The 22174-nt window shown below is 31.1% G+C and overlaps 1 protein-coding gene across 5 annotated transcripts in view; it reads left to right on the top strand.

The window, feature by feature from the left end:
- Positions 1-22174, top strand: part of LOC117178084 (histone acetyltransferase KAT7) — a 150335-nt gene that overhangs the window by 68410 nt on the left and 59751 nt on the right. Inside the window, exon 10 of one of the 5 annotated variants that reach the window (XM_033369320.1) lies at positions 13740-13870. The exons of 3 other annotated variants lie outside the window; for them this stretch is intronic. In XM_033369320.1, the coding sequence (XP_033225211.1) occupies positions 13740-13853 (114 nt within the window). In that variant the 3' untranslated portion in view covers positions 13854-13870. Of the gene's footprint in view, positions 1-6590; positions 6653-13739; positions 13871-22174 lie in introns of those variants that run through there. One more of the 5 variants, XM_033369321.1, reaches the window with a different exon arrangement.

The following is a 22174-nucleotide window of genomic DNA, read 5'->3' as shown; positions in this document are numbered from 1 at the left end:
CGACACAAGGTATGAACTTCAATTACCAGACAAAAGTTGTTCGCCTAAAAAGATCTATAAATTTATTATTAATTATTTTTCGATAGGACGAGTAGATTTTCTTTTAATCGTAAAACATAAGACTAAAAATTAAAAAATTAACTTTTTGGAAAAAGCACAGAAAAGACGAAAGAGGACATAGGCTCCTATATAGGACCCTATATAGGTTCCTGTATTAGACCCTATGCAGATGCGCAGTAGTTTTTATTTAATCGTAAAAAACAAAATTAAATATAAAAAAAATATAAAAACAAGGAAATAAGAATTAGTATGATTCAATTTATATGCATATTATGAATTGTAATGATATACATTTATGGAAATGATACATGTTTCAGAGCAGCTTAGAATACAATTTAAAGCAAAATAAGAAACAAATACAAAAATAATCATGATAAATACAATTTGCTTTTTATTTTGCAATTTTTTAATAAGTAATTCTTGGCAGAGTTACATAAAAAATGTATTATAATTGATATAAAAGTGTTGTTTATAATGTAGAAAAGTTGACAGGTTGAACAAAATCGAGTGCGAAGCACGAGATACGCGATGAAAATGTGTTCGTTAAAGCCAAAAGAGCTTTAACAAAAGAGAGTTCAAAAGCACAAAATTACATTTGTCGGTCCGTTGACCTTTGATTTTAAAAGGTCTGTGCCCGAATGCGGAAGAAATGCAAAAACTAAGCGCGGAGTGGGATTGCCCTCAGTCGCGTGCCGTAGGTGCGCTCAAACTCTCGAGCTAAGCTTTTTTAACGAAAGAGAATTCACAATCACAAAATTACAGTAGTGGATGTTTTGAGTCTTAATTTTAAAATGTTTGCGCAAGAATCCAGTCTTAGGATTTTGGAATTTTGCGAAGATACTAGAACTACATGCATTGACATTTAATAGGAAGTTCCTTTCGATATATTTTTTTATTCTTCTTCCTAAAGGAAAGTGTGCAATCTGCAAATGTCACTTTGAAAGGCATTAAAATTACCTTCCAGTGGAATTTATATAACTCAAAATATATTTAAATCTTTATAGTATTATTAGGACAAGTCGTTCAAAAACGAAAAGAATGGTTACGACTTAATTAGTATTCAAAAGTAGGTTCCAGATTTTGACTGAGAAAGGAAAATTAGTCAAATGTGACTTAAGTATTTACACGTTTACCAAAATGTAATAAATCTTTTTTGAAATTATCTGAAATTTCCTAAATTTAAAATTATATTTATCGACATAAATATATAATTATTTTAAAACGAGATCTCGAAAATAATATCTGGATTTTTCACTCGTTCGTTAGATTGGTGAGCTATTTTGTTAAAATGTGGCGTCTTCAGTAATTTGCGTAGATTACTAACCCACTTGTAAAATAGAATTTGCGGTGTCAAATGAAAACTTCTTTTAAAGCAGTTACAAAATTAAAAAATTTAGGTTTAAGGCTAAACTTTCTCCTAGTTCAAGTCTTAAGCTAACCAGAGTGGCCATAGGCGAGGGAAAACTTGGAATTCAAGGAAAAGTCATGAATTTTGAAAAATAATATTGCTAAATTCGGAGAATTTCTGTAAGAAGCCCTTTTTTGAGTAACTGTGAAAACTAATCGAAGCTACATTGTCTTTCCAAACCTTTGACGATATTTTAAAGGATAATAAGATATTTGTAATAGATTCCAATAATTTCAAGTTATTTTAACCCCCTACCGCCCTTAAAACTTTCTTTTTATTTAGCTTTCTTTCTTAACTTTCTTATTTATTTTTATTTATTTTTATTTATTTATATTTTATTTATGAGATATTTAGGCATATTATTCCTATGGCGGAGTGTATACAAAACTAAAATTCTAGTTCATGACCGTCGTGACTTTCATGTAAATCCTTGCGTTAAAAATTGCTGTTCGTCTCAAAGTCATATTTAAAAAAACTCAAGTCTTGCAAACGTTACATATATGTCACTGTGGGCGGTAGAGGGTTAAAGGATTTGAAAGATCTTAGGATATTTTTAAAACTTCTGAGGAATTTTAAAAAGCTTTACGAAGGTTCAAAGGATTTCGAAAGATTCAAAGGATTTGAAGTATTTTAGGATATTTTTAAATACTCTAAGGAATTTTTAATGTATTGCAATAATTTAAAGGCATGCCAAAGAATTAGAGACATTTTAGGGTATTTTTAAAAAACTCCAAGGAATTTGAACGAGCTTTAAAAAGTTTCGAGCGATTTCAAAAGATTTCAAAGTATTTAAAATATTTTTGGGTATTTTAAAAGATTCTAAGGTATACTCAGGAGAATTAAACATTTTCAAGGAATCTCCAAGAATTTGAATGATTTTAGGGGATTTAAAAAAATGTTGCATGTGTGTTTAAAGAATTTCCTAGAATTTGTGAGGCTATAGAATGGTTTTATTGTACCTATTGGATTTTAGGATATTTCAAAAGATTCCAAGAGGTCTTATAAGATTTCCGAAGATTTCAATTAATTAAAAGGGATTTTAAAATTGCAAATTCCTTGGAATCAGGATCTGGAGTCAGAAATATCCGGATCTACAAATGAAGTGTCCGCGGTCTAAACCTGTTAACTGACATTTTTTTTCGATTTTTTTTGTATTTTCTGAAAAAAATTATATTTAATTAATACCCCGCAAACGGAACTACAAAACCGATAATTAAATTCTGATGAAACTTGAAGGCATAAGAGGTGGCGTTTTATATTAAATATAATAAAGAAAAAATCTAAATTAAATGATAAAAAATCCATATTTCTTGTCAATTCACTTTTTATTTTGTTTAATTATGGAGAATCTTCTGGTTCCGATGATATATATTTCTAAGGATTTGATATATTTTAGGTTTTTTTTTAATTCCACGAAATTTTTAAGAGCTGTAAGAAACTCTAGGATTTTAAATATTTTACACAATTTAAAAGATTCCATTTAATTTTTTTAATATTTCAAAAGATTCAAAGGATTTTATATGATTTCCGAAGACTTCAATCATTCAAATGAATTTTAAATGGAAACCTTATCAAATTTCAAAGAATTTCACGGGCCTTTATAATATTTCAATGGATTTCAAAGAGTTTATTCACAAAAAGCGATTTATTTGAATTCATTGGGAATTCACCCTTAATTCTTATTAGTTTGTCCTGAATCCTTTATGATTCTCTCGATTTTTTCTTTTCACTTGAATTCTTATAAATTTACTGCATTCAATGGATTAAAAAAAAATGTTTGTTCTTTTTTGCTTAATTTGTTTGGAAGTTTTTTTAACTGACCTGTCATTCTTGGGCATTTCATTAAATCTTTTTGCATTGCCTTTAATTTTTTTCATCTGAATTTAAAACAATTTGAAATGTTTTAGGGTATTTTAAACGATTTCAAGAAATTTGTAATATATTTCAATAATTTGAAGGAATTTTAATGTATTTTAAAGAACTTACAGATTTTTTAAAAAGCTTTTAAAAATTTTAAGTGATTTCGAAGGACTTGAAATATTTTAAGATATTTTGAAAAAATTCTAAAGCATTTTCCAGATATTTGAACATTTTCAAGGCTTTTAATGGATTGAAGGAATTTAAACCATTTTTCATGTGGGTTTAAAGAATTTCCTAGAAGTTCGGAAGATATGGAACGATTTTACAGGAACTAATAAACTTTTGTGATAGTTTAAAAGTTTCTGGGGAGGTGGGTTTCAATTATTTTAAAGGATATTAAAAACTCTCAAGGTATTTTAATAGATTTTCTAGTATTTCAGGAAATCTCAATAATTTTCATGGAGATTCACGGGAATTTATCGTATTTTAATGGATATCAAAGAATTTAGTCTCAAGAAGTTGAGGGATTTCGTATGGTTTTAGGAATTTTTATGATTTAAACAAAAAATTGCAGCTTATTTAAATTGATACCACGATTAAAATTTTGGTTTTTGGCTGTTCATGGTTAGGGAAAATTAAAAAGAAATGAGAGAAAATTCAGGGAATTTTGAAAATGAAATTTTGCGACCTTCCTGAATATAACGGTACGATTTTATTAATTTTTTTGCATGGACTTCATACTTTTTAAAATTATATCTTTGCAAAGCAAAGCTGAAAGACTGGAATCAACATGTTAAACACGATAAAACCGGTCGTCAAGAACTGTGGGTTTGATACTGGAAATTACCAAACCCACACTGCGAAAATATTTGGCTCTTTTTTTTCTAGAGGAAAATATATGTAGCCTATTCCAGATTTAAATTGGCTTCGTGTTAAAATGGAATCTGAAAATAGAAGGTCTCTAAGTTAAAGTTGTTAATGGAAGATTAGGATCTAAATGGCAGTTCTAAATAAAAATGAAAATCCTTAAGTTGTTTATTTTGAATTTAGTATTGAATATTACAAGTTCGATTTGTATACGTGTAGAATCAGTCTAAGGTGGCAAGATCTGAATTTTTTAATGTGTGGCATATTTTCTGTATAAAGAAGATGAACGCGTCTGCCACCTACTCAAGTAGAAGTTTAAGTCTAGACTGAATCTCAACTCTCAAGGGAATACAGAAGAAAGACGTCGAAAACTTGTGCCAGACACTGGCGTCGCTTTTGGTGGTCGTTTTCGCAATCAGCTTATCAGAGACTTACAATTAGTTTTTTTTTACTCGAAACACTCAAACTTCTTCTGACTACAAATATATCAGAATGTGAGTGCAATATTGAAAAAAGGATTTTTTTCGGAAAAATAAGAATAGATAGGATTAGAAATCGAAACAATTTATTACAGAGTGGCCGTTGGTCAAGGAAAAACTGGAAGTCAGGGAAAAGATCAGGGATTTGGAAAAAAAATTGTGAAAAGTTGGGGAATTTCTATAAGAAAAACTTTTAATCATTTTTTAAATATTTAAACAGGTAAATAAAAAAACATTTGATGAGAAATCAAATTGTTTTTTTTATGTTCATAAACATTCAATGTTGAAAATATTACATGATTAGTATTCTGGTCTTTGAATGTTAATGGTCAGAGACGCATTAAGGAATTTTTATCAATTAAATTTTTAAGTGACCCTGATGTAATATTCTTTTGTTAGTAATTTATTTATCTTGTATTTCTACTTTTCGTTCTTTTTTTCAGTTCGTTCCTTCTGAGGACTATATTTTTAGTGACAAATTTTATTATTTGGCTTGAAAATGCAACAATTTTCGCAGAAAGTTTATTTGTTGATAATTCACATGTTTGTTTCAAACGTCATCTTTTTTTGGGGGAAAATTATTTTTCTTTTGGTTGATCATTCGACTGATTTTACTAAAATTCTGTAGTTTTTGGTTGAGTTCAACAGTTTTATATTTAAAACTAAAATCATTTGTGGTTGAAATATCTTTTATTTCATTATTCGTTGTAAATTAATTTTTTTGATTGAAAATTGAACTACATGGTTGATGGTTGAACCACTTTGTTCAAAAGCATTATTTATGAAGATTCATAACTTAAGATGTAAAGTTGAACTAATATGTTTGGGTTTAAAACTAAACTATTTGGTTAAAAATTTGTTCTTTGTAATTACTTTTTTAAACTGAAAATATAAAGTTTCTATTTTTTGTTGATAATTGGTATTTTTAAGTAGAAAAATATTCTTTTTTCATAAACATTAATCTTCTTGGGTAGAAGTTACATGTTTTTTGTTTAAAAATGCAATTTTTTTGGATGTAAGTTAACTTTTTTATTAAAAATTGTTTTTTTTTTCTAATTGAATATTCAACTTTTTATAGAAAATTTATCTTTTTGCTAAAAACCTAAATAATTTCGATGACATTTTTTTCTTTCTTCATGGAAAAATCTTGATTTGTTAAAAATTCATCTTCTGAGTTGGAAAATTTATCTATTTGGTTGGAAATTGTACTACTTTGTTGATTTTTTTCTGTTAAAAATTAACTTTTTCTACTGAAAATTAAACTATTTCATTTTTGGTTAAAAATTTGTCTTTTTAGATGAAAATTCAACTATTTGTATCAAAAGTCATGTTTTTTGTTTAAAATTCATCTTTTTGGTTGAAAATTGGTCTTTTTGGTTTAAAAATTCATCTCTTTTGATAGAAAATTAATTTTTGTTGTTGTTGAAATTTCAACTGTTGTATTTTTTGTTAGGATTTAATCTTTATTGGTTGAAAATTGAACTTTTTTTTAAATTTGTTTATGGATGCTGAAATATCAACTATTACATTTTTCATTGATAAATAATGTTTTCGTTAAGAATTCAACTGTCTTCGAAAAAATGTGTGTTTTTGGCTTAATTTTTCTTTATTGAAAATGTGACCATTTGGTTGAAAATTATTTTGTTGAAAATTCAAGCTCTCTATTAAAAATTTCTAGTTTTTAATAAGAAATTCAACTATTTAACTGCAAATTTAACTATATTATTCAAAAGTAATCTTTTTTCGTGGAAAATTAAATTTTTCTGTTGAAAATGTTTAAAAAGGCACAAAATTAAAATGCTACTCTTTGAAAACTAATTGTTAGGGAAAGTTAAAAATGCCTAATATTAGATAATTTACTGGATCCCAGACTCTAGATTTATAATAATTATTTTTTTATTCTCCTTGATCCAAAGGCGTTTTCCAAGAGAAATTGCAGTGAAGAATGAAGTTTCGAAAAGGCTCTTAAAAGTTCAAATCTGGCTAAAAATTAAAAATTGTCAAAGCCGAGAACCAAAGGCCTCTATCAGGAATAATTAAATTCAGTACGGTTAATGGTTTACACATCACCACAAACCACCAGATTTTCCAACCGAATTCATCCTGGACATGTGGTCATTCTTCCCAAGTAGAAACAATCAGGTAGGGCCAATTCTATCGCTTCGGAGTCCACTGAGTCTACATACTCTGTAATCTAAATCGACACTCTACATTCTACAAAGACCAGTTTTAAAGCAGCGAAACTCCTAACCGGAACATGTCAAAATGCACGAGTTGCCATGGGGAAGCTCCAATCAGCCAGTTCGATCGATAGACCGTCGTCATGGATGGTCGTCGCGAACCTGGACTCTACTCGGGTCGAAGACCGTAAAAACTGTCGGATTCGGATTCCTAACTTTTTATTGGATGTGTCTGATTTGCCTAATTTTTCTTAACTGCGGCAGTACAGGCGAACGAACCATCGTTTGAATAATTTATATAAAGAGAGGAGTGAGAAAGAGTCTGTCCTGGGGAGGTGTGATAACAATTTGTATCTCAGACTTTTTACGAGGACAGACATCCAGAGTCTAGACGTGCAGAACAATGTTTTTCAATATAAGCAAATCATGTTATTGTGTTGTCTCGAGTATTAATTAATTTTTTTTTATTTTAAATTTTAAATTAGTTTTGATTACTGGTCTAATATTTGGAGAAAGGAGACAAAAATCTGCCTCAGCCCGGATTTGAAACAGAGACGCAACTATCAATGAGTGGAAGGCGCACGTTAAGAATAATTGGTTAACGCTCCACCCATGGATAGTGGCGTTCCTAGTTCAAATATCAGACCAGTAATCGACAATAATAATATTTAATATGAAAATTTTAGTTTACCAATTTATAGGGCTCGAATGGTGTGACTGTTTCTAATTTTTTTGAAAAAATGCGACAATGAAACCAAAAAATTGAAGTAGAAAACTAGACAAATGTTACCATGTTAATCGAAAATCTTAAAAATTGCAAGCCTTGACAGTTGGCCATTTTTAAGTCGAAAACATTTAAAATCGATTAATTTCAAATTCGATTGCAGTCTTCACCCTCTTTCCCCTTTTACCATTTTTTAAAGAATTCCTCTTTTTCTCCGGTTTCATAAAACGTCCCCATTTCCCCGTTTTTCTATTTTTTTTGCTTAAATGCAAACTGAATTAATAGCACTCGCCTTTTTGAACAAAAAATGTATCCTATTAGATTGAAAATGTCTTTTTTTATGGCAGTAACAGAATCTTTTTTGGTTCAAAATTCATCTTTCCAGGTTAAAAATGAACTTTTTTGTTGAAAATATAACTGTGTTCTAAAAAATTAGCTTTTTTGACATGAAAATTAAGCTTTTTGGTTAGTAATAATAATTCGTTTCTTTTGATTGAAATGCAAAGGTTGAATTCAAAATGAATGTTTTCTTTATTGTTAATTCAACTATTTGGTTAAAAGTTCATCTCTTTTGGTTGAAAACAATCTATTTAATGAAATTTTAATTTTTCAGACAGGTAATTCATTTATCATCTTTCTTGGTTTGATATACACTTTTTCATTAAAAAAATGTTATTTTCTGGTAAAGGATTCGTCTTTTTGGAATGATCATTTAATTATTTGATTAAAAATTCCTCTACTTTGTTAAAAATTCGTATTTTTTTATTGAAACCCCAACTATTTGAGTTGTAAATGCAACTGCTTGATTAAAAATTAATTTTTATGTTGTTGAAAATTAACATTTCGTTAAAAATTCTACTATCTTCTAACATAGTTCTTTTTTTACTTGAAAATGGAACTAATAGGTTGATAATTAATTTTTTTTTCATTGAAGTATTTGGTCTTTTTGTCTCGAAAATTCAACTATTTGGTTAGAGTTTAATCTTTTTTCTTCGATGATTCAATTATTTTGATAAAAGTTCAATGACTTTGTTTAAAATTCGTTTCTTTTTCTTCAAAGTTCTCAACTTTTTGGGTTGAAAATTGAATTACTTTGTTGGAAATGCAAAATATTTCGACTTGAAATCTTAGGAATTTAAAACATTTCATATTATAGAATTTAATATTGTTTCTATATTAATTTTAATAATAAGAATTTATTCTCTTATTTTCGTGAATATTCACCGTGTTTCCTGTGTTTTGAGATCATTTTGGAAGTTTAGGTCTGAATGATTAAAAAGTAAATAATTTCATTTTCAAATTTTCCAAAATAAAGGTTAAATTTTCGACTGTATTGTTGGTTCGATGTAAACACGTGAAATTTCAGTTTATATTATCTATGTTCTTATATGGTTGCTTTGTTTAGATTTGTTTTTAATTTTGCAATAAATTGAACGAAAAATTCATTTTGAGATATTCAACATATTGATTACATAGTTAACCTAAATTGGTTTAATTCATTTAATTAATTACTATAATAGGCATAACAAAATTTCGAGAAAAACTGATTTTAAGTTGGTAAATGACGTAAGTTCACGTGTTATATATTTTGTTTTCAAATATCAAATTTACTCAGCACTTCCAGTCATTTTGGGAGCATAAAAGTATACTGATACCAGTCCCCTGCAACGCCTGTACGTTAGCGTTAGTTCGCCAGTGGGCTAAGTGAAGCGTGCGGCGCAGATGGCGCTGGGAGTCTTTCCAGCCTGTTTTTACATGGCAGGAATAGGCAAAATTAGTTCGAAATTAATTTCATTTATATTATCCGTAATTACAATTGGTTTTATGCATAACATAATTAAAGCTCCATACCTTGTTGAATATAAGAGTAATAGTAAGTGAAAAAAAAATCGTTAAAATATTCTTTTCTAGCTGCGGGAACTTGTGATTGGTTTCAATCGTAACTTGGAGTAACTAAATTTAAAGTATTTTTCAACTCAAGAGACAAAATTAAACTTATAATTATACTACATTTTATTATTGAATTCTAAATACGTCTATCAAATTTATATAAAGTAGTTTTGTAAAAAATGATAAGAATTAATAATGTCAGATGTTGGTATAAATTAGTAATTCATTAACAACAGTAGCCCTGATACAATAACAGATAATTTATTGGAATAAACGATTTAATAAATTTATCGAAAGATTAATTAACCTAAAAAACTTAAATTTAAATAAATAAATTAAGAACGTATAGTTTTTATAGATTTTTAGAAATCTTTTTATGAAAGAATTAAAAAAATAAAGATATTGTTTCACTTTAAGATAACATGTTCCATATTTCTCATAAAAATACATACAGTTTTTATTACATTTTTTATATTTACACGAAAGAATTTTTTAAAATGAAAGTATAGTTTCAATTTAATATAAAATGTTCAATATTGTCTACTAAAATACAGTGTTTGATTGGTTTTTCATATTTCTCCAGAAGAGTTTTATAAAATACAGCTTTTATATCATTTTTTTTATTTCTACGCCAGATATTTTTTAATAAAGATATCGTTTGAATTTAAGATGAAATGTTCCATGTTTTTAGAGGGAATTTTTAGAGAGAAAAAAAGTTCTCTCCAAGTTTGATCTCAACAGTTTTTTAAATCGCAAATTGAATTTTAATCCTTTTCAATTATGACATCATTCAGTTTATAATGCGTAATCCAAAAATCTTCTACTTTAAAAATGTTAATTTAAAGAATTATAATATGCAGTCTTGAATACTTGCATATTTAATTAAACAATTTTTTAAATAAATCTGTGCTTTAAGTATTAAAAGGGAACAATAATTTATTAAAAAAAAAAACGATTCGAACTCTGTTCAAAATTTAGTAATTTACAGATTTTAACGTTAAAAATTAAACGTTTGCAATTCGTAAGTCTTAGTCATTTAAAAAATGTAAGCTTCTCTTGTAAAATTTATAAATTATTTTCAATTTATAAATAACTTGATAGTAATTCATTTTTTATCAACTATTGTTTCAGTCTTAAATTTTCAATTTTAATCTATTCAATTTAAAATTTGATTAATTGCGAAAAAGAATAATTATTGAATAGTTAGAAATATTTCGATTTAAAAGAATAAAAACATTTTTTTAAGATTCTTAGAAAAATTGAAAATAATTTTTCATCTTAGAGATTTTTTTAAAGAGAATATTCAAAAAGATTTAATAAGATTTCTAAAATTGCTAAGAAATAATCTGGAAGATTTTAAGAAATTTCTTTTAAATTTTCAGGATTTTCTAAAAATTGTAGGAAAAATTCGATTCATTTCAAAAATGAAAGTAATTTAACTTATAATTTAAGAAGTATTCTTTTTTTTTAATTTAATTTTTCAATTTTTAACGTTTCTACCTTGAAATTGTTTAAAATAATAAAAAATGTAAAATTAATCGATTCTTTAATTTAGGCCATTGAAAATGATAACCTGAATTAAATTTTGGTCTAAATCTTTGAACTCAATAATTTATAAAAGTTAAAAATTCTAAATTTTGTATTTTATCTGCATTTTATTAAAAATTGTTAAATTGAAAAGTGTGAGTACCTTCAATTTTTTACATGCAAATTTTATTGGCCGTGAAAAATGTTTCTGAACGGGGAAAAAGCGGGAATTTTTTTCTTGGATTAAAACGGCCACCCTGTTATTAAAATACTTTGTCTTTATTTAATTGTTAATATTTATACAAAATAATTTTAAAATATAAAGATATAGTTTTAGTTTAAGATAAAATCTTCTATAATTTTTATTAAAATAAATAGTTTTTATTAAATTTTTTTTACAATTCAACAAAAGAATGTTTAAAAATCAAAATATGGTTTTAGATAAAGATGAAATGTTTCATATTTTTCATTCAAATATGCACACTGTACTTATTGCAATTTTTATAATTCTGCGTAATTTTTTTTGTTTGAAATGAAGATACTTATATGTAAACATATTATTTTATATCTCACAAACAATTCAAACAAAAATATAAAAACATTTATTGCCAATTATTATATAAATAACACTAATATTAAGATGGCTTTTTGTTAGGCTCTAACATTTTCTTTAGCTTCTGGCACATAAAAGAAATTAAATTTTTTGGAGTAGCTGTCATAACCTGATATTTACATGCAGGAGTAACACACCGCTTTCCACCCATGTTTTGTTATTTTAGTGCAAGCTTTTAAAGTAGTAAAACTTAAAAAATGTTCACACCTTAATTTGTCATACATAAAACCGAATCCCATTGCGAAAAATATTAATCAAATTAATTTTTCTTTAATCTTTCCTATGCTTGCCATATAAATATAGGCTGGGAAGACTCCCGGCGCCATCTGGCGTCCACACTTCACTTGATCGTACTAGTGAAGTAACTTCGATGCAGGAGGCTGACTGTTCCAAACAGAGCACAGCCCCTTTTTTCAACAAACTTTCGCTTTTCCCCTATTTCTCGTGGTTTTTTATTCTGGTTGAAAATTCAACTTTTTGTTAAGCATTCGTCTTTTTGCATAGAAAATGGTCCTTTTGTATTGAAAATTTAACTATTTTTTTAAAAAGTAATCTGCTTCTATTGAAAGTCAATTCTTTTTATTTTAAAAGACTAATACAATATTTTTGGTCCAAAATTTATCGCTTTTAGTTAAAAATTATATTATTTGGTTCGAAATTTAATTATTTTGTTAAAAATTCCATTATTTTCTTAAAAAGTAATTTAAATTTAGTTTTTTTTTTCTAATTTACAAAGGTCTATATAACACAAGAATTTTCATTCAAATATTTGAATTTTTAACTAAAAAAGAAAAGTTTTCAACCAAAAATAAACTGTTAAATTTGCAGTTAAGGCCATGTGATGAGTGGGCCACGTGACCAGATTCCTACCTTACCACCACTTTTTTTTATTTCCCAACTTATTATTACACAAAACGCCACATCGAGTTGAAAATTTAGGATACTAAAAAAGAAGCACTAAGAATGGTGTGTCTGGTCCTAAATTCGTATAATTTTGAAAAAAGTTTTTTGGTGTGAATAGTCTTTTCTTCTTTTTTCATAATTATTAAAATTTAGGAGCAGACCCACTTTTCTTAATGCTTCTTATTCATTATCCCAAATTTTCAACTCGATGTGGCGCTTCGTGTGAAAATACGTTGGGAAATAAAAAAAGTGAGGGTAAGGTAGGAATCTGGTCAGGTGACCCACTCGTCACATGGCCCTAAAATACTAATTTTCAACAAAAAAAAAAGAATTGTGAACAAACAATATTAATGTTCTAATCACATAGACTAATTTTCAACAAAGTAGTTGAGTTTTCAAGTTAACTTGTAATGAAGCGCAAGAAAAAACTCATTTTTAAGCAGTTGAATTTCGCTAAAAGCACGAATTTTTAACAAAGTAGTTGAATCTTTTAAAAAAATGATGAATTTTCCACACAAAATTAAAATTTTTAAGTCATTAAGGAAAATCTTTTAACCAAGAATGAAATAAGCTACATTTTCAGATATAAGAATAATAATTTTTACCCCACGAAAACGAAGTTTCAACAGAATAGTTTAATTTTCATATAAATAGTTTAATTATTCAAGAAATAGTATAATATTCTACGAAAGTAGTTTAATTTTGAACCAAAAATATGAACTTTCAAAGAAAAAGTTCATTTTTTAACAAATTACTGATATTTTAAGCCTTAAAAGCGAATTCTCTACAAAATAGAGGAATTTTCTATCCGAAAATAGGAATTTTCAACCAAAAAGAATTGTTAAGAAAGTAGCTTTTCAACTAAAGTCATGGATATTTAACAAAAAAATCATGAAAAGAATTCAAAAATCAAAAAAATAATTGAATTTTCAACTTAAAAGTTGATTTTTGAACCAAGGAGATTAATTTTCTACAAAGAGAAGATGACTTATCAAGAAAATAAATTAATTTTCAACTAAAAAGTATGAATTTGTTACTAAACAGTTACATTTTTAACCAAAAAAAATGAATTTTTAACAAAATAGTTGCGTTTCTAACAAAAATAATGTCATTTTAAATCAAATAGTAGAATTTTTAATAAAAATTAATTAATTATGAACTAAAAATATAGAAGTATTCTTTTAAGAAAATTAATTTTTAAGCAAAAATAGTTTGATTTTCTTTTTAGGTTTTATTAATTCAGCTCACATACAAGCCAAACCCGAGGAAAAGGACATATTCTTTGAAAACAGGAAAAAAAATTCTTTTAAAAAGTGGTACAGAGTTCGTGGACAGCCCCTAATCTGTTAAGTTAATCTGCCGTGTAAGATCGAATGTAATCTCTTAATTATATTAATGTTGTTAAGTAAAAAAATTTCTAAATAAAATTATTCTAAAACTAGCATCAAATAGATTCAACTCGTTATTCATTGTTCAATTGACAGTTATACAAAATTACATTTACATTTTGTATTTAAAAATAGGAGGGTTGTCAGCTTCAGTGTTACATAGTATTTTGAATGGTTGAGGGAGGGTGTCACCGAAATGTCACAAATTGTCACAGAAGAGAGATAGAGAGGTGAGTCAAAAATCACTGAAAATATCGTCACCTAATATGTGGACACTCCCTTAGCCGCTTAGCTTTAGAATTCTGAGGGTAAGGAGGTACAAAAGCTGAGTCTGAGGGTAGGAAAGGAAGGGGATGAAATGGAGGTGCTTGACTGCTTGAGTAAAGGGCAAATTTTCCCTAAAATATCCAGTGAGACAGACATCCAGAGAGTAGAGGGAGGATGACGTAGAGACATTGGAGTATCGTAGAAACTACAAGGCAAGAAGGTGGAGAGGACTTTTGGAGGTCGTCGATCGTTCGCGTTATTTGTGGAGAGGTTGGGGTAGGCACTAGGCTCACTACCAGCCTTGTGGAAGTGTGGAACCCCCGTTGGAGCCGATCGATGCCAGACAGTCCTGTTCACACGACCGAATCCCGCCGAATACACATCAGTCCTTTTACCCCGCGGCTCCGCTCCTCCCGCCATCCCCCGGAGCATCAACCCCTTTTGCGCTCCTGCCGCCGCTATATCCCATTCGCTGATCCTGAGGGCTTTCGTATTTCGTATCAGAGGGACGCAACTGCCACGGAGAGAAGTCGGTGTACTCAGTTCTCAGTACTCAGATTGCGCTGATACACTCCAAAGTCTAGAGTCTAAATTGTACGCATTTGTAGGATGTATAAAAGAAACTGAAATAGTGAAGTACTTTTGGTAGTCTGGGATCCGAAGAGGAGAGTGAGCATCCATTTTAGGTCCTGATGATTTGATGATTGATTCTTGTGCAGAATGTTCTACTGATTCCAAATATATCAGGTGCACATAGCGAATTCCGGGTCGTTTTGTTATTTGACATTTTATGAGTTTAGATAAAAAATGTCATATCTCTGAAAATTATTAAAGTTTTGAAAATATTTTTCCATATTCATTTAAAGAAGTGTATTAGGCACAAATTTGGTTCATAGTGTATGCTGATTTAATTGGTAGTTTTCGATAAAAACAATAAAATAGCTTTTTAATGAAAAGCCATTTCTCAATGAAATTTTTTATCATTTCACAAATTTTTTTCTGGAATCATATAAAAATAGCTGAGACAAAGATAATTTGTTTGTAAATTTTTTTGATTGCGCTATTGGCTTAGAAAATTCTATTAAGTAGGATGTTTGCGCATGTGCGCTTATGTGTGAGGTTGCGGTTCAGATTGCAAACCTGCAGCTTCCGAGTCTCCCCTCGCTGCCTGGCCATTTAATGCTCTTACTAACACTCATACACACAGACGTGAAAACTTTGTATTTAATAAGAATTTTTTCAAAACTAAACTAATAGCCTAATTAAAAAAATTTCAAAACCAATTATATTTGCCTTAGTTAGTTCTGTATGATTCCATAAGCAAATTGTTAATTGATAAAAAATGTACTGGAGAAATCGTTTTTTATTAAAACGCTATTTTTTTCTCGAAACTATAAATGAAATCAACATACACTATCAACCAAATTTGTGCATATTACACTTCTTTAAATGAATATGGAATGTCACACATAAAATGTCAAATAACAACAAAACGACCCGGAATTCGCTATGTACACCCGGTATACTCGGAATCAGGAGAACATTCTGCAAAAGAATCAATCATCAAATCATCAGGACCTAAAATGGATGCTCAAGTGCTCTTGGATCCCAGACTATGGGGAAACCCGGCCAGGCCTACTATATAAGTATTGCATTTAAACAAGGTTGAGGACACGTTTATGTATAAACTGTACACTGAGGTGAATTGATTTTGTTGGTTTAGGCAGGGTTTTGGGTTTTGATTCTAGGCTTTAGGCTTAGGATATGTAGATCTAGAGATGCCGAGATTAATAATGCATTGTCGTGTGTATTTTAACGCATTTTGGAGAGGTACCTTTCAGCGAGAATCGTGGAGATTGAGGAATGATTACAGGGTGGTCGCAGGTCAGGAAAAAACTCTGGAAAGCAGGGATTTTGAAAAAAGAATGCAAAAGTCAGGGAATTCCTATAAGAAGCACATTTTAAGGATGTACATTACGTACAATCAATCTCAAAAGTTGCCTATCTTTAAAATGATTTATAAAATCAATAAACAAAGATCGATTACTAATTTCTGTAAGTCTTGATTTGATGTAGGCTTCAAAGCACACTTCAGAAAAAAATATTCAGGATTGTAGAGAATCCTGCAAAGAATAAAATGAGGCCTCGATGATTAGGATTAAATAAAAACTGTAGCTTTTCCCTAAAGAAAAAGGAAAAACGAAATCTTTAAATAACTGCTGTTAAATAAACAATTTTAACCTAAATCCTTTTTTTTCTGAAGTGCTTAGAAGTCTCCATCAAGATTTACAAAAATTATTAATAGATCTTTTTCTGTCGATTTTATCAATCATTTTAAAGATAGGCTACTTTTGAGATTGATTGTACGTAGTGTACATCCTTCAGTGACTGTCAAGAAAAATGACGGCTGCCACGCAGTCACTGTATCACTTTTTTCTCAAATTACTTTATTTTAAAAGTTACCAAAAAATTCTCAGTTGAGTTCAATCATTTTAAAGGATTTCAAAGGATTTTAAGAACTTCAAAAAGTTTCAAGGGATTTGAAAAGATTTCAAATGATTTGAACTACTATTTTAAAGAATTTTGAAAACTTTTAAAGGATATTTAATAGATTTCAATAATTTGAAGGGATTTGAAAGGATTTGAAAGGATTTAGAAGATTTTATGGTATTTTTTTAAATTATAAGGAATTTAAGAGCTTCAAAAAGTTTAAAGAAGTTTTTAATAATATGAAGATATTCCAAATTATTTGAAAGATTTTAGGGTATTTTTTGAAATTCCGAGGAATTTTCAAGAACTTTAAAAAGTTTCAAGGTAATACAAAAGATTTCTAAGGATTTGAAATATTTTATGGTATTTAAATAAATTTCAAGAAATTATTAATAGATTTCAAAAATTTGAAGGAATTCCAAATGATTAAAAAAATGTTAGAGCATTTTTAAGAATTCCAAAAAATTTTCAAGAGCTTTAAAAAACTTTCAAGTGAACACAAACGGATTTCAAAGGATTTGAAATATTCGAGTGTGTTAAGAAATTTCAAAGGATTTGAAATATTTTACTGGTATTTTACAGGATTCCAAGGCATTTCCAGGATAAATGAAGTTTTAAAAGCTTCCAAGAATTTTCAATTGATTTGAATAATTTTTACAACTCAAAGGAATTTTCAACAACTTTAAAAAGTGAATTTCGGAATATATGGAAATCGAATTTTAACGGATTTTGTGATATTATTCCAGTGTTTTTGTTAAACTTTTACTCGGGTAAACCCAGTTATACATCATAGTCACGGATTAAATCAAGTGTCTGATAAGATTATAATGTCATGAGTTAATTCAAATAATTTAATACGATGGTTGAAACCTCCTGCGATGATGTTGTAGGTATACAATTACAAGCGGTCACGAGCGTCGGAGGTGTTAACAGTCACCTCTGAATGCTTTCTTAGAGCTACCATCTGCCACTCCACGGGTTTTTAGTCGCTCGTTTCCTGATGATCAAGAAAGTTTCTTACAATGCGACAGGTGTTTAATAAAACCACCTTCTGAGCTGCTGCCAATACCCTACTGACTCCTAAATGCTCAAGATGTTCAGTGCATCTTACGTGCAGATTGCTTGTAGCCGAAATCACAATGGGATGAATAAATGCATGATTCACATTCCTCCATATTGTCTTTACTTCATGCCTTAACTCGCTATACTTGTGGATCTTGGTTGTATAGGTTGACTGCAAATTTCGGTTAAGCGGACAAGCACTGTCGATGATGTAGACTCTTCCACCTTTTTTTCCAGCATCACGATGTCAGGTCGATTGGCCCGGATGTAATGATCCATTTGGATAGTAACATCCCAATGTAAGATGTAATCTTCGCTTTCTAAAACAGGCATTGGAATGTATCTATAGAAGGGCATCCATTCTTTTAAGAGTCCTAGGTTTAGGGCAAGTTGTTAATGTATAATGCTCGCTACATCATTATGTCTGTGCGTACATTCTCTCTGAGCCATTACGCGACAGCCATCAATAATATGCTCGATGGATTCGTTGGTATCTCCACATAATCGGCACCGGTCAACCACGTCTTGATGTAACACGCGTTTGCGATAATTCCTGGTGCTGACAGCCTTGTCCTATATTGCAATGACGAATCTTTCCGTCTCTGGATACAGAACACCCTTTCTTAGCCAAATATTAGATGCCTCACTATCCACTTCATTTTGATCTAACGTGTTGGGGTGCTCGCCATGGATGGCTTTCTGCCTCCATTGTATTTCTAATTTCTCTATGGTTTCTGCCCTGATATTCAAGGCCCCATCGGAGGACAAATTTAAGGGTGTGTATTCAAGATCCGCTTGACAGATGGTATTGTAAAACGCAAAATTTCGTTTGCTGTTAAAATAGTCTCGCAACTGTATAACTTGTGACTCACCCCGTTTTTCACATCTACAACGCCCCTAACCCCTAAATGTCGTGGTAGAACTAACCTTTCAATCGCTCAATTTCCGTGGTGCATTCGGTGCTTCGTCATTTTCACGCGAACAATTCTGTTTAACTTTTCAAGGTCGGTGTTAGGCCATTTTATGAGCCTAAAGGAGTACGTGAAGACAGGGATGGCATATGTGTTGATCGCTTTGATTTTGTTTGCCGAGTTGAGAAAACTCTTCATAATTAATCTGAGTCCCGTAGTGAATGCAGTCGTTAGGCTTGTCTTAGCTATCGCATGTTGAATACCCTCAGATTCAAGAATACCCAGATATTTATATTATTCGCCTGCAACCATTGCCTCGATGTCATTTTCGAACTCGTTCTCTAACTCTGCGGTCCCTAATTCCCCTCTGATTAAATGCACTGTTCTACATTTATCTAGTCCGAACTCCATGTGGATATCATTGGAAAACTGCTTTGTGACATCGATCATTTGCTGCAGTTTCTTGCCTCAAATAGCGTACAGCTTCAGGTCATCCATGTAAAGAAGATGAGTCACTTAATGACCATCCTCATTATCATGAATTCTGAACCCATGAGACATGCTGTTTAGTGTTTTGCTCAATGGATTCAACGCTAAACAGAACCATAGTGCGCTGAAGGAGTCTCCTTGAAATATACCCGTCGTAAAGCCCCTAATCTGTTAAGTTAATCTGCCGTGTAAGGTCGAATATAATCTCTTAATTATATTAATGTTGTTAAGTAAAAGTTATCTAGTTATCCTTGGTTGTCCATGATCAAAATACTTGATTTTTGTACCCCAGAGCCTCATCGCATGGCTTAGAAAGTCAATAATGCGTCGGCAGATTTTGTAAAGTTTTAAGACTTCACGCAAATAGTCATGCGGCACGGAAGGAAACGCTTGCTTGTAGTCAATGTATGCCATGTGTAAGTTCCTTTGATGCTTGCGAGCTTGAGTCATGGCAACAGCGTCTATAGTGACTAGATCTTTACAGCCTCGTGAGTTTTTACAACATCCTTTTTGTTCTTCTGTAAGAATGTCATTCTCGTCGCAAAGAGAATTTACTTTATCTGCCATGATAGCTGTAAGACAGTTATAAATTGTTGGAAGACAGGCTATCGGTCGAAATTCAGATGGATTTTGAGCGTCTGGTTTTTTTGGTATCATATACGTAGTACCTTGGAGCATAAAACCTGGCATCAGATCTGGGTGTTCAATGATCTTCTGAAAACACCTTGCCAACGCAAGATGCACACTCGCCAGGTACTTATACCAGAAGTTGTGCACCATGTCCGGACCTGGAGCTTTCCAACTACTTGCCCTTTTCAAAACCGATGAAACATCCAAAGCTGAGATGTTTGTGAGATTCATTTCAGGGCTATTGCTTGCCCTTGCTTCCTCCAGTTTGAACCGCGCAGTGTCCAATTTGCATCTGCTTATTTTTCCCCAAACACCCGAGCAGTAGTTAATCATATCTTCCAATTGAGGGACTTCGGTGCCTTGGTGGTTATTTGGCTTTACTCTCAGTTCACGATTGAACCTTCTTTCATCTGTTGGAAAGTTTTGATTTTGTTGCCTTCGTGTATTACTTTTCTTGTACCGACGCAGCCTGGCAGTAAGAACATCAAGTCTCTGTCGTTGAGAGTCTAAAATTTCATCCAATATTGCTGGTATAAATGTCTTGATATGTGCCGAGGGTGGATGATTTTAGTAACATGGTTCACCAGCTTTCTGGTTCTATTTCCTTTTTTATATTGAGTTAATCGACCCAATTTGCACCTTAATTTGCTGACATCCATATCCAAGCTCATCTTCCATGGTGGATCTCGATCCCTTGCTGGGACCAAAACTGCATTTGCAGGCCTAGTTTTCCGGCCCAACGTTCTAACGGTTGCCACAGCTGCACAGTATACAAGAGTTTGCACCTCTGACGTAGTTTGTGCTACGTTCAAATATGTAGGTAAAACCTTGCTGCCGAGATGTGATATTAGTGCACGCAGATCATTTGTGATGTTTATTTTGGACAGAGAATGCCTTAGTGATGGTTCTACATATCTGAACTCTAGTAAAGCATGACCAAAATTCCTTTCCAGGTGCTGTAGTTTTTCTGAGATTTCCCTATCCACATCATCGTTAGTAATATCCGGATGTGGTTCTAATGGATCCGGTGCATGAAGTTCATTATCCCTAGCACCTATGCCTTCAGCATCAATCAAGTCTTCGTTATTCACATCTTCCAAGGCGAGCTCATCAATAGGAAGCTGCCGTTCCACTTCCATTTTGATAGCAGCTATCTTAACAGCCGAAAGCAGACTGTTTACAGATATTGAGCGTATTTGATCTGCCAGATTCTGCTCATTTATTTTTGTGGCTAGCTTGACCGTTTGACGCGGCTTTCTCTAACTGATGTTCATTGCTTTCGTTTTTCCACGCCAAATCAACCTGTTGTTTAATCTCCATTACGCAGATGTTCTTGCTGGCCAGCTGTTTGATTAGTGAGATCTGCCTGACCATCTCGCAGCTTACCATCGCCACCGACGATCCTGGGGAAGCGACTAGCCTTTCAAAATCTTTAATGTATTCTCCATTTTTCGTTGATGGGTTTTGCTGTTCTACTTAGTCCCTCTCCTCTTCGTTATCAGCCTATTTGGTATGGGAAACCCTGTCAGTAGCAATGCTACCTCCAACATTGCCGTCAAAGTCATGAGAAGAGGAGAGCTCAAGCCCAACCGCGACATAAACGCGGAACACCTTCGGTAGGGGGAACACCTCTATTATTATTATGTGTTTTTATTAAACTTTTACTCGGGTAAACCCGGTTGTACATCATAGCCACGGACTAAGTCAAGTGACTGATGAGATTATAATGGTATTATTATTGCTTTTATTAAACTTTTACTCGGGTAAACCCGGTTATGCATCATAGCCACGGACCAAGTCAAGTGACTGGTGAGATTAGAATATTATAAATTAATACAAATAATTTAATACGATGGTTGAAACCTCCTACGATGATGTTATAAGTATATATAAGTACGAGCGGCCACGAGCGTTGGAGGTGAGAATAGTCACCTCTGGATGCTTTCTCAGAGCTACCATTTTCATTTTAATTTATTATTATTGAAATGTTTTCACAGGATTATACTGGCCAACATGTCGAAGGCATTTTTGGTTAGAGTTGGATTTTTATTTGATCATTTTTGCACGGGGCTGTCCCGGTGTATATCATCAGTCACGGACGCATTTTTTATAATGCAATCAAGTGATCTGATGAGAGCAGTCTGCCCAGACATATTGGACAAAGCCTGGTTTTTACCTCATCATTGACGGACTGGGTCGCAGTCAAGTACACGATGGGGGGACCTATAGCTTAAGGTTGGTTCCAAACCACTAGAACCTCGGTAAAGGTACATTGAAATAATTTTACCGGCTCAGGGATCGGACCCCGGACCTCTGATGTGAAGTCCGAGTGTCTAACCAACTGAGCCACCGAGGGTCAGAGTAGTTAATAATAATATATAATAGTACTAAATAATAATATTATCATTATTAAGTGTTTTATTAAA

This window comes from Belonocnema kinseyi, chromosome 8, assembly GCF_010883055.1.
Source record: "Belonocnema kinseyi isolate 2016_QV_RU_SX_M_011 chromosome 8, B_treatae_v1, whole genome shotgun sequence".
In the NCBI taxonomy this organism is placed as follows: Eukaryota; Metazoa; Arthropoda; class Insecta; order Hymenoptera; family Cynipidae; genus Belonocnema; species Belonocnema kinseyi.
The sequence above is the reverse complement of the archived record's forward strand: the minus strand, read 5'-3'. Positions and strand labels throughout refer to the sequence as shown.